Source organism: Nicotiana tomentosiformis, chromosome 4 (assembly GCF_000390325.3).
Source record: "Nicotiana tomentosiformis chromosome 4, ASM39032v3, whole genome shotgun sequence".
NCBI lineage: Eukaryota > Viridiplantae > Streptophyta > Magnoliopsida > Solanales > Solanaceae > Nicotiana > Nicotiana tomentosiformis.
In genome coordinates this window covers 13,681,452-13,695,557 of record NC_090815.1, presented here as the reverse complement: position 1 = coordinate 13,695,557, position 14,106 = coordinate 13,681,452, and the positions used below count along the sequence as shown (strand labels likewise).

The 14,106-nt window shown below is 40.4% G+C and overlaps 1 protein-coding gene across 1 annotated transcript; it reads left to right on the top strand.

Annotated features, from left to right (window-relative positions):
• Nucleotides 1–11,049: 11,049 nt before the first annotated feature.
• On the top strand, nt 11,050–12,053 carry LOC138909294 (uncharacterized). Its single transcript, XM_070200478.1, has 4 exons — nt 11,050–11,115; nt 11,270–11,284; nt 11,379–11,708; nt 11,799–12,053. Exons 1-4 carry the CDS (start codon nt 11,050–11,052, stop codon nt 12,051–12,053), a joined length of 666 nt encoding a protein of 221 aa, XP_070056579.1.
• Nucleotides 12,054–14,106: the final 2,053 nt, after the last annotated feature.

Below are 14,106 nucleotides of genomic sequence, written 5' to 3'. Positions count from 1 at the left end.
ACTATTGTTGTGGATCATGTATATCAGTCGTGTGCAGTGACTATTGGGGGATTGGAGACCAGAGTTGATCTCTTTTTGCTTAGTATGGTTGATTTTGACGTGATCTCGGGTATGGATTGGCTGTCTCCATATCATGCTATTCTGGATTGTCAAGCTAAGACCATGATGTTGGTGATGTCGGGGTTGCCAAGGATCGAGTGGAGAGGTTCTCTAGAATATGTTCCCAGCAGGGTGATTTCTTAATTGAAGGCCCAACGGATGGTTGTGAAGGGGTGTTTGTCTTATTTGGCCTTTGTGAGGGATGTCGGTAATGATATTCCTACTATTAATTCGGTTCCGGTGGTGCGAGATTTTTCAGATGTGTTTCCTTTAGACCTGTCGGACATGCCACCCGATAGGGATATTGACTTGGCATTGACTTGGTGCCAGACACTCAGCCCATTTCTATTCCTCTATATTGTATGGCACCAACAAAGTTGAAGGAATTGAAAGAGCTTCTTTAGGAACTTCATGATAAGGGCTTTATTAGGCCTAGTGTGTCGCCTTGGGGTGCGCCCGTTCTATTTGTGAAGAAAAAGTATAGTACTATGAGAATATGCATCGACTATAAGTAGTTGAACAAAGTTCCAATCAAGAACAAGTATTCTTTGCCGCGCATTGATGATCTATTCGACCAACTTCATGGAGCGAGGGTGTTCTCTAAGATTGATTTGAGGTTTAGGTATCACCAGTTGAAGATTCGAGACTCGGATATTCTAAAGACGGCTTTCAGGACCCATTATGGTCACTATGAGTTCCTTGTGATATCCTTTGGGCTGACCAAAGCCCCACCAACATTCATGCATCTGATGAACATTGTATTTTAGCCTTAGCTTGACTCGTTTGTCATAGTATTCATTGATGATATCCTGGTGTACTCACCTAGCCAGGAAGATCATGACCAATATTTGAGGATTGTACTACAGCGGCTTAGGGAGGAGAAACTTTATGCCAAGTTCTCCAAGTGTGAGTGGCTTAATTCGGTGGCGTTCTTGGGCACGTGGTGTCCAGTGAGGGGATTAAGGTGGATCCAAAGAAGATAGAGGCGGTTCAGAGTTGGCCCAGACCATCCTCGGCTACGGAGATTCAGAGCTTTCTCGGCTTGGATGGTTATTATCGTCGCTTCGTGGAGGGTTTCTTGTCTATTGCATCGCCTTTGACCAAACTGAACCAGAAGGGTACTCCTTTCAGGTGGTCGGATGAGTGTGAGGAGAGCTTTCAGAAGCTCAAGACTACCTAGACCGCAGTTCCAGTTCTAGTTTTGCCTTCAGCTTCTGTCTCTTATACATCGTATTATGATGCCTCTCGGATCGGTATTGGGTATGTCTTGATGCAGGAGGGTAGAGTGATTACTTATGCTTCACGTCAGTTGAAGCCTTATGAGAAGAACTACTCCGTCAACGATTTGGAGTTGGCTGCCATCGTTCATGCATTGAAGATTTGGAGGCATTATCTTTACGGTGTTCTTGTGAGGTATTTACGGATCAATGGAGTCTCCAGCACTTGTTCAAACAAAAGGATATAATTTTAGGCAGCGAGATGGTTGGAGCAGCTGCAGGACTATGATATCACCATTTTGTATCATCCCGGAAAGGCCAATGTGGTAGCCGATGCCTTGAGTAGAAAGGTGGTGAGTATGGGGTAGCCTTGCATTCATTCATGTTGGTGAGAGACCGCTTGTAGTTGATGTTCAGGCCTTCGCCAATCAGTTCATGAGATTAGATGTTTCAGAGCCCACTCGTGTTCTAACTTGTGTGGTTTCTCGGTCTTCCTTATATGGTCGCATCAGAGAGCGCCAGTATGATGATCCCCATTTGCTTGTCCTTAAGGACACGGTTCAGCAAAGTGATGCCAAGGACGTTACTATTAGGGATTTGATTGAGATTTTGGTATCGAATTTGAGTAATTTTGGTATGGGTGGACTCGTGGTTGATTGGGTGTTCGGATTTTGTGACTTTTATTGGATTCCAAGACATGGGAATGGGGGCCGACTTTTGAGTCGATTTTTTGGCTTTTGATTAAGAATTTAGTATTTTTTTATGGAATTGATTCCTTTAATCCGTGTTGATTGTAAATTGTTTATGGCTAGATTCGAGGCGTTCGAAGGCCGATTCGCGAGGCAAGGGCTTGCTAGCAGAGTGATTTGATTTGCTTGAGGTTAGTATTTTATTTAAACTCGGTTAAGGCACCAGTTGCCTGAATTTTTGTGATAGCCACGTGATTTTGCGTGCGTACATGCATGGGGATGATCTCATGTGCGGGCAGCGGGATTGTATATTCATGTTTGAGTTGCGCTCGGGCTCTTACAAGCCCAGAAATGACTGTTGAGCTTCAAGCTTTGGTATCTAACATGTATCAGTTTATCTTATGTAGTTGAGCCATGATGAGACTACTTAAACATTTAATCCCTCAACGAACTTGATAAATGCTTTTCATTGATGAAATTGCCGGTTTGGACTACGATAGCACACTTTGCACATGCCTACACTTTAGCATGTTATTTACACTAGTCCAAGGACATGAGAATATTATTTCGCTCAGCTTATTCCTGTATATTTGATTTATTGCTTCTATATGATATTTTGGACTGGGCCTGCGTATTACGAGACTAACTCCAGTAAGCCTCGTGCGGACAACAAGATAGCATGTATGGTACTCTTAACTTTAGTCCTACCCAAGAAATAAGCACAATGTCGTGCTTGAACCAATACAATTCACACAAACTCAAGACTGGAAAGATAATAAAATGAAAGACACACAAAGGTTGGGAGGCCAAGGCCAATTTTCGGGTTTACTTGATATACAAAAGAAGGAATACAAGTGTATGAGATCTGCCTTCTAACACGGCCTATACATGTCTAGTTTTACAATGAATGTCCACTGCAGATTTGCTGGCAGTGGACCCGTCCAGCTGTGTAGCACTGCTTTATACTAGAATCAAGTTGCCTCCATGATTGCCTAGGCAAGCTGTGGTCCTACCCAATTGTGTAGCACATGCCTTTGCTGGCAGAGTATGGCCTCCATGAGGACCCTGACAGCCTGTGGGATGGTTGCCTCCATGTGCAAAGATGGTCTGGTCTTGACATCCATGTTTGACTCTGCTTGTGGCCCTTACAGGTTGGAAATTCGGTAGGGAACTTGGCTGGGTGGCACACGCTCCCCCACTTGAAATGGCGACGACCGTGGTGACACAAAGTTTCATGTAATTATGCACTTGATCTTTGAACCGCCATAGATCTTCATATTTTTCTCATGAGGCCTCCTCAGGTGATTTTCCCTTCCAATGGAAAGGTAATTGGGCGCTTGAACTGCCCCATCCTTTGCCTCGAATTAATTGATAATCAATTATGGCTTCATCTTTTTTGTCAATGGCAAAAAGGGTTAGGAAGATTTGGGCACGGTTGTACTGCCTCGCTCCATGTCATTTGTGTCTTCATGGTAGGGTTTGAGCTTGCTAGCATGGAAGACAGGGTAGATTCTCAGATGGTGAGGCATGTCCAGCCTAAATGAAATCTTTCCAACTTTGGCGGTGATTTCAAATGGTCCCTCGTAACGTCGAATTAGACTTTGATTGACACATCTCAGTGTCTTGAATTGTCGGGAATTGAGTTTGACCATCACCCTATCCCTTATACGGTAGTGCACCGGCCGCCGCTTCCGATCAGTGAACTTTTTCATCTTGCGGGCAGTTTTGTCCATATAAGACCGTGCCATGTCTACCTGCTCCTCCCAAGATTTGGCCATCTGAAATGCCCCTGGGTTTCTTAACTTTGCACACATGGGCAAAGATTGAGGTGTGTTGGGCTGCTGCCCCGTTGCAAGCTCAAAATATGTCCTCCCTGTTGACTCGCTACGCTGCAAATTATATGAGAACTGGGCAGTGTCAAGTAGCTTGGCCCAATCCTTCTAGTTCGCACTAACAAAGTGCCTCAAATACAGCTCCAAGAGTCCATTGACTCTTTCCGTTTGAGGGTGAAAACTGGTGGAGAAGTGCAACTCCGACCCCAATAGGTTGAACAATTCCCTCCAAAAAGCAGGGTAAAACGGGGATCATGATCGCTTATGATGTGTTTTGGAATCCACCAATGCTTTAACACACCCCGTAGGAACAAGCGTGCTACCTCTTTAGCTTTGCAATTTGCAGTGGAGGTAGTGAAGGTGGCATAATTTGAGAATCGATCGACTACCACCATGATGGTATCAAAGCCCTCTAAATTAGGTAAACAGGTGATGAAGTCCGTTGTGACGCTTTCCCATGGCCTTTCCGCCACTGGTAAAGGCTCAAGTAAGCCTCCCGGTACCTTGTTCTCAACTTTGTCTTATTGGCACACAAGACACGTTCAAATGTATACTTCTATATCGTCCCTCTTGTGCGGCCAATAATATATTGATTCTAGCAATGCCATGGTGCATTTCTGGCCCGGATGTCTTGCTCAAAATTTGTCATGCCCCTCTTTAATCAGGGTGTGACTAGGATTTCCCTACTTAGGCACAAAGGTACGTCTGCCTGTGGTGTGAAGAAGCCCATCTTCCACCCAAAACTTCTTTGTTTTGCCTTGGCTTGCCAAGTCAATAAGTTGCTTTGCCACTGGATCGTACTACATCCCTTGCTTGATGGCGTCTAGTATATCACTGTTGGTTGTGCTAGTAATGGTTGCTAGCACGACTTCCGACTCAACGCATCGGCAACAATATTGGCTTTCCCTGGTTTATATTCCAGGGAATAATCGAATTCATCCAAAAAGTCCTTCCACCGTGCCTGCTTAGGTGACAGCTTCTTTTGGGACTGAAAATAACTTGTCGCCACGTTATCCGTTTTGACAAGAAAATGAGCCCCCAAAAAATAATGACACCATATTCTCAGACAATGAACTACGATCGTCATCTCCTTTTCTTGGATAGTGTATTGGTGCTCCACATCATTCAGTTTTCTGCTTTCAAAGGCTATTGGGTGGCCCTCTTGCATTAAAACACCACTAATAGCAAAGTCAGAGTCGTCCGTATGGACCTCAAAGACTTTGGAAAAATTAGGTAGAGCTAGGACAGGCTCTTGCTGACTTAAGACCCTCAAAGGCCCCTTGGCACAACTCTGTCCACCCCCAAGAGTGATCTTTCTTCACCAAATCGGTGAGCGGAGCCGCAATTGCTGAATGGCCAAAAATGAACTGCCGGTAATAATTGGCGAGGACTAGAAAGGACCGCAGCTGGGTTACCTTCGTAGGGGCCTCCCAATCTCTAATCGCCGCGATCTTGTTGCTATTCGTACGAATTTGTCCTTGACTGATTGTATTCCCCAAAAAGTACACTTAGGGCTGAGCAAAGGAGCACTTATCCCTTTTTACGAACATGTCGTTTTCCCTTAGAACTTGGAAAACTTTGCGAAGATGACCGAGATGTTCCTCCATATAGGTGCTGTAAATCACAATGTCATCAAGATAGATGAATACAAACTGATCCAAGAATGGATGGAACAGCTTGTTCAGCAAAGTGCAGAATGTAGCGGGGGCGTTGGTCAAGCCGAAAGGCATTACCAACCATTCGAAAGCCCCATAGTGTGTCGCACAAGTCATCTTGGGCTCATCCCCTTCGGCTATACGAACTTGATAATACCATTTCCTTAAATCCATATTAGTAAACATTTTGGCTTGGCCAAGGCGATCAAATAAGTCTGCTATTAAGCAGATCATATATTTTTTCTTTACCGTGACTTTGTTGAGAGCACGGTAGTCTATGCACAATCGTAATATCCCGTCTTGCTTATTTTGGAATAATATAGGAGCTCCAAAGGGTGCTTTTGACGGTCTGACATATCCTGCTTCAAGCAACTCATTGAGTTGCTTTCTAAGTTCCTCCAGCTCCGGAGGTTCCATGCGATACGGACCCATGGCAGGTGGTTTTGCTCCCGGAATCAGCTCAATCTGATGGTCCACTTCCCTACGTGGTGGCAAATGTTTGGGAAGGTCTTCGGGCATGACGTCCTTGCTCTCCTCAAGGACTGTTGCACGCATGGAGGCAAGGCTTTGTCCTTCTTATCTTCTTCAATCTCTGTTATAACAGCTAGAAATGTGGTCTCACCCCTCTTGAAGCCCTTCACAATTTGCATCGTGGGAAATTGGCCAACAACTTGCGGTACGCAAACTGTTGGTACTACACAAGGACCCCTCGAATCCCAAATATAAATTTGTTTAAGATTAGGGTAAAGGCCATAACTTCATCCCAATAGTCCAAACCCAGAACGAGATCGAATACATCCATGGGGGTGACAAAGAAACTTATCTTCCCTTGCTAAGCCCCTAAGTTGAGCTGCAAATTGCGGGCAACTCCATTCACGTGGGTAAGATTGGAATTGACCGTTTTCAGCATAAAACTACTGGGACCAAACATAAGGCCAAGTGACTTAGCCTTGGCTTCAGTCACAAAGTTGTGCGTTGTGCCTGTGTCCACAATTATTCGGACTGACTATCCATTCAACCTGGTATCCACAAATAGGGATCCTTTCTCTCTCAACCTGGGCTCCTTGCCCATCACAGCACCAGCTAACTCATGACCCAATTTAGTAAGGTCTGGCTTCACTGGAGCAACCTGCTTCAAAGCGGGCTCTTTGGCCAGCACCGCCCCAGGCATCATGTTGCCAAGATGAGCCACGTTTTGTCTTTGTTGGGCTACTTCTCCAGCTTGCGCTTCTGCTGGTGCTCCCCTTCTGCTTGCCTTCATTCAACTGCAATTAAGGTGCCAAGTTTGCCTAAAGAAGGACAATCTTGGTAACCATGACTAGGGTCCTTGCAAAGATAACAATCATTGCGAGGACCGTTGGCCTTCTTTCTTTCATTGTAACGGTCGCTCCAGTGAGAAGTTAGGTTGCCTTCTCCTTTGAAATCATGACCTGATGTTGTAGCTTGCTTGCCTTTATCACGATGTCCACAGTCACCGTCAGGTCTAGTGGGATTACCCTTGGTATCTTTTGCCTTCGTGGATTCTGTCCTAAAATCATTCAAGGACTCATCCACGATGATAACTTTGTCGATGTCTTTGACTTGACGCCGCTGCAACTCTTGTTTGGCCCAGTTCTGGAGGCCATCCATGAAGTATAATAACAAGTCATCGCTTGCCATGTTGGGAATCTGCAAAATGAGTTTGGTGAACTCTTTCACATACTCCCGAATTGAAGTGGTATGCTTGAGCTCTCTCAGTTTTCGGCGAGCCTCATTGATAACGTTTTGTGGGTAAAACTGGCGTTTCAGTTCAAACTTGAACTGTTCCTAGTTTTTGATGGAGTAAGTGCCCTTCTCCATCTCATATTTCTTATTTCTCCACTATAGCATAGCGGTGTCGGCTAGATACATCGTTGTTGCTCGGGTCTTGGCAGCCTCCTCAACAATGTTGAGGTGGTCAAAGTAGTCTTCCATCTTCCAGATAAAGTTATCTACATCTTGAGCATTTCGTTCGCCCCTAAACTCCTTCGGTTTTGGGCCCTCGATCTTGGTTTCACGCACTGTTACATGACCAGTCTCACCAGCAAGCGTTGCTACCTACAGTTGTTGACTTAGGGTTTCAACTTCCCCGTGCAACGCCGATATAACCTCGTTCAGCTTAAGATCAAGGTTGGACAGTCCTTCCTTGTGCTCATCGATCAAGTGATCTATTGTCTCCTTGACGTCTCCCAGCTCTTGTATAGCAGTATACTCAAGCGAGCTAAAGTTGTCTTCAACAACTTCAATGCACAGATTTATAGCAGCTAAACTAGCTTTCGTACGTCTAAACGATTTGAAGCAGACCCTTCGCCTTCCTCGCCATGACCAGTCTGTTATGGGGGTAGCTCGTAAGTCAGTCCCTCACTGGACACAGTGGGATCTCGCACTTTGCTCGTTCCTCTCTTTTTTGCTTTTTGTTTCTGTGTTGGTGATTCGTCTCTCCCATGAATGTTGACTAAGGTAACATTATCTCCATGTGTTGCCATGATAATAACCTTTTGCTCTGATACCACTTGTCACGAGATTAACTCTAGCAAGCCTCATGCGGATAGCAAGATAGCCTATATGCTACTCTTAGCTTCAGCCCTACCCAAAAAATAAGCACAATGTCGTGCTTGAACCAAGGCAATTCACACAAACTCAAGATTGGAAAGATAATAAACTGAAAGACACACAAATGTTGGGAGGCCAAGGCCAATTTTTGGGTTTACTTGATATAGAAAAGAAGGAATACAAGTGTATGAGATCTTCCTTCTAACAAGGCCTATACATGTCTATTTATACAATGAATGTCCACTGCAAATTTGCTGGCAGTGGACCCATCCAGCTGTGTAGCATTACTTTATGCTGGAATCAAGTTGCCTCCATGATTGCCTAGGCAGGCTATGGTCCTACCCAGTTGTGCAACACATGCCTTTGCTGGCAGAGTGTGGCCTCCATGAGGGCCTTGACAGCCTGTGGGATGGTTTCCTCCATGTGCAAAGATGCTCTGGTCCTGGCAGCCATGTTTGCCTCTGCTTATGGCCCTTTCATGTGGGAAATTCGGTAGGGAACTTGGCTGGACGGCACACTGCAGCTATGCTGGGCAGATTATGTTATTGGCAAGTGAGTTATTTGTGCAGCACGTGAGTTGTCCATGTAGCACGTGAGTTGCCCGTGCGAATCCATGTATTGACATTATTGGCACGTGAGTTGTCCGTGCAACACGTGAGTTATCCATGCAGATCCATATATATTGATATTTTTGATACGTGAGTTATCCGTGCAGATTCTATTATTAGCACGTGAGTTGTCCGTGCAATACGTGAGTTGTCCGTGCAGTGTGTGGAACTTATATTCCCATAATCACTTATCTGATTTACTTGTTTCTTTCCTCTACATTCCATAATATTGCTGAGTGGGGTATTTTGAGAAAACTGTGCACATGCACACACTGATATTCTTCTCACGAAGCCATATGAGTTAGCTTTAAATGTTATGATGTGTTGGTTTAAAAGGGTAGAATCACATATAATTAACTAGTATCCTCAATAATTTAAGCTTCTCTTACCTTGCCTTGTATATTTGCGATACTTATTGAGTTGATTGTACTCACACTACACACTGCACCTCGTGTGCAGATCCAGGCATTTCTGGGCACGGTGGTTGTTGATCGTGGAGTTTTTACCTGTTCGGAGATCATCGAGGTAGCTGCTTGGGCGTCCGCAGACCTTGACTCTCCTCCCCTATCTTTCAGTTTTATTTATTTTGTTCTTCTTTCTAGAAAATGTACCAGACTATGTCATTATATAAATTCTTATGTACTAGGTGACATCCAGGTTTTGGGGATTTCCTATATTTAGTTGTGAAGTTTCATCTTTTCTTTTTAGATTTCCATTGATTTAAACTTGTTTCTAGTATGTTTTGCTTTTGAAAATGTTGGGATATGTGAGTTGTCGGCTTGCCTAGTATCTTGATAGATGTCATCACCACATGTCGAGTTTTGGGTCGTGACATCATTACTAGCTTCTCATTAAAAATGCATGTTTTGAATAAATAATACGTATATTTATATTCTATACAGTTTTGAGCTGTCGATTCAGAAAAATAGTAACTGTGATAACTGAGATTTTTGCCCTTCTTCTTTTAAACGTCATTTTTAGTTAGTTTTTTTAACACTACTTTTTCCCTTTCATCCTGATTTTCTCTTGAGAACACTGTACAGATTTTTACGACTTCTGTAAATCAAATTTTCGTCTGCATTTTGCACTGTACGGATTTTTGCGATAGGCCAAATTTTCGTCCAATTTCGTTTGGGTTAGTGTGGTTTTTACAGTACTGTTGTTGAATTTTATTCTAATTGTTGCTTCATTTATTTTGATTTTTATTTCATTAATGTGAGCGTTAAAATTTTGTGGCATTTTAACATCGATGATTTATTATTTTTTTTGTTTTTTTTGTTCAGTTATTCGACTTATTTCTGATAATTTTGTCACTTTGTTCTTAGTTTTATGTTGTAATTGCTACGTAACTTGTTTTCATAAGTTGTTCAAATATATTATAGTAGTTGTATATTAGGGTGGATTTTAAGTAGTTTGTTGCTTCTACTGTACTATAGATTGCTAGATTTCTTGTCATAACTTGAAATCCAGAACAATGTGCTGGACTTCATACTTCAAAATTTGATCCAGTATATTACGCTGGAAGTCGTTGTATATTATGCTATTTTTTAATTAGTTTGTTGATTTCTACTTCAGTATAGTTTGCTAGAGTTAATGTCATGTAATTCAAAATTTGGTTCCAGTATATTACATTGGAAGTCTGATCTGTGAAGGCTTGGCGTCCAATACTTTATACTGAATGAGTATATTATACTGCAGTTCTTCTGATTTCTGATAACTTATTTTTAATGATAATTTGCATCTATTTTTTATATATGTTGTATTTGATTATGTTTTTTCATTCTACTTCAGTTTTGTTTGCTGGAGTTTTATTGTTTTTAATAAATTTGGTTCCAGTATATTATGCTGAAAGTCTGGTCTCTGGAGGCTTGTTGTCCAATATTTTATATTGGATGAGTATTTTCATTAGGGGTGGCAAAATAGTTAAAAGAAAATAGTTAATCTCCCATATTATCCAATAAAAATGGGCTGAATAATGGACTTTTTAAAAACGGGTCAAATATAGGTAAGAACCATATTATCCATTTAGAAAATGGATAACCAATGGGTCTAAGTTTTACATTTGTAAAGCCTCAAATTTGGGGTTCCTCAAGTTAGAGAGACTAAGAATTCTCTTAAAAGTGATCATATGCAAAAAGTCATGGATAATATGGTTACCCATATTATCCGCCGGTTAACCTGTTTTTTATCCGTATTAAATATGGATCGGGTCGGATAACTTATCCATTTTTTCATTACCCGTTTTCGACCCGAACCATATCCGACCCAACCCGCCCGTTTGCCACTCCTAATTATAATATACTGGAGTTTTGTTTATTTCTGATTACTTATTTTAAATGATAATTTGCATCTGTTTTTTTTATATGTTGTATTTGATTATGGTTTTTTATTCTAATCCATTATTGTTTGCTGGAGTAATATTGTTTCTAATAAATTTGGTTCTGGTATATTATACTGGAAGTCTAATCTCTGAAGGCTTATTGTCCGATATTTTATACTGGATGAGTATTATAATATACTTGAGTTCTTTTTATATACTAAATTTTGATCATGTTTATTAATCTAATTTATAATATGCTTGTTTTCATGATTTTGCAGAAATGGAATCTTGAAGTAGGATATTGAAGGTGCGTATTTCTGAAACGTTCAAGTTTCCATCTTTAAATTATATGTAATATTGCTTATATTTTGTGTATTTTAATTTTAGGAAGGAGATAGATTATATGAGTTTAACGATTGGTTTCCTGCTCATTGTTACTGGAAAGGTGATAGAAGCTTTAAGCAAACGATTTCGTCCTTTTTGTCTAGAACTCAAACGGATATGTTGAAGAAAGGTGTATTTGGGAAATTTTTTGAGTTGGATGAAGATAGTCATTCTAGGAAGTTGACTCATTATATGTTGCTGTCTCAACTATTCTATAAGGATAAAATTAAAATGATTTTTAAAGGTTTTGGCCATGAGGTAGTATTTACAGATGAAGATTTTCATACTATTACTGGACTTAAGGTTAAGGCAGCTGATTATAACTTTATTGATGTTAGAGAGAACCGTTTGAGGGAACGGTATTTCCCTTAAGTGAAGAGGGGTTTGGAGGTAGAGAATTTATTTCATTTTATGCAAAAGCAGTCTCGATTGCGTGATGATACAACTGTTAAAGTTTCTGTTGATGTTGTTGTCTGTGATGAAGATGCGGTGAAGCTTGCTCAGAGTTACCTATTGGAAGTCGTTCTGTTGGGTAAATTTGAAGGTCGATATATGAGCGATCGTTCTATGAAATTCATTGACGACAGAGAGCTTTCTGCTTCTTATCCATGGGGTAGTTTGTGTTTCGATGAACTTATTGCAAATTTGTCGCATGTTCTGAAAAATGATTCAGTTTAAAAGAAAACAATGGGTAGGCTTTCATCTTATACAGCGCTTGGATTTCCATTTTTGTTCAATGTATGGATGATGCAAGTGTTTAATGATTTTCGTCAATTTAAAGATATGATGATCGTTGGCTAATTAAGATGTTGCCTTAATCAAGCATGGGATGTCCAAAATATGAGAAACTTCTTAAAGATTTTTTTTAAAATAAAAGTGTAAGTTAGTAGTATTTGACTTTTTCTCATATTTCTTTTCTCATAAATTTCTTTTAATCTTATTATTTATGTTTTTGTTTATTTAATAGAAATTCAAAGTTTTGAAGGTGAACCCGTCATATCTTCTTAAACATTCATCGAATATTGATGTTAGCGATATTGTGAATGTAAGTCGTTGTTTCTCTTATTTTAATTAGTCGTGTTTTTACTTAATTTTAATGATAGTATACTGGATTTGATTCTAATAACTTGCATTTTAAAATTTGAGTCCTGTATATTATGCTGGAAGTTTGGTCATCGAAGCCTTGCTCTCCAAGTTTTTCTACTGGATGAGTATAATATAATGGATTTGACCATATTTTTCCATCCTACTCCAATATGGTTTTGCTGGAAATTTATTATTTCTAATAGCTTGCAATCCAGAATAATGTTGCTAGCCTTTTTGAAAAGTTTTTATACTGGATGAGTATAATATACTGGATTTGACATTTTTTTCATTCTACTTATGATGACCGAAAAATATCATCTTTAATTTAAACATTCATATCTGTATTTTATGAAGATGTTGCGAGCTTACCTGCTATGAGTTACGTATCACATGAATAGTTGATGTTAATGGCGTACCTTTTCTAGTAATATATTCTTTATGATGCCACTGTTAGTATTGTTTCCATGTTATGTTGCGTTGATTGGATTACGTATGTGTTGTTAGGATTGGTTTCTAGGATTCTTTAGCAGGTGGATAGGCCCAGTTACAAAGAAAACTCTGGTGAAATTTTTGAAATTTTTTGGGAGTTAGTAAAAATTCGGAAAATTGAAATGGGTGAAAGAAGAGATGAGTTATGTTATGTGTTTGGGGGCGGACTCTACTTCTCATTTGAGGACTATTAATATTATGGATATCAATTAGATATGATAATAAGTGTACGCGGCATATTATAAGTGATGTGGGGTCTAAGGAGAGGCCTAAGTCTAAGTTAAGTTGGAAATTATAATAATAGACTAAAGTTCCAAATGAGTACGCACAAGACCAAACTTTAAATAAGAATATCAAAATATATAAGAAGTTATGTGATCATCAACCTATCAAATGAAAGGTCTTCGAGTCTAGTTTCTAACGCTTCAAACCGTTCGTCATTTGGATACTCCTATAAGAAGTTATGACCAAGTTACCAAAGATTGGAAAAATGTGATCCTGCGGTCAGATGTGCGACCGCAGAACCATTATGCGATCGCAAAACCCATTGTGCGACCGCAAAAAGTGTTGCATACCTGTCCATTGTGCGACCTGCATACCCATTGTGCGGTCCATTGTGCGACCGCATACCTGAGTTCGGAGGGTTCATTTTTCTATTTTCATAACCCGACCCCATTTTGATAAATAGGTTTTGGGTCTTATTTTGGGGAAATTATCTGATAATTTTAGAGAGAAGTGAGAGTGTTCTAGAGAGAGGAAGAAACTCAAGTTCTTTTTTCATCAAAAATCTTGTTCATGCTTTGAAATCCTACAAGGAAATATCACAAGATCTTCACCCAAGAGGTAAGGTTTTAACCCCTAGTCTTCAATTTCGAGTTTGGATAAAGATAGGTGATTATGAGTGTGATTCTTGGATGTGAGAGTATTAGTTATACATGCTTGTACGAATAAGGTTGTGGCAAGATTGTTGAGTTCAAATGGGTAAAGATTGGATTGAAAATGGTAGAAATTTTCAAAGACTTTAATTGAGGATTTGAAAGGCAATCCGATGTCGGAATTCGATAATTTTTGTATGGTTGAACTAGTATTGCAATGGGTGTTCGGATTTTGTGAGTTTTTCTAGGATTCAAGAGGTGGGTCACACTGTCGATTTTTA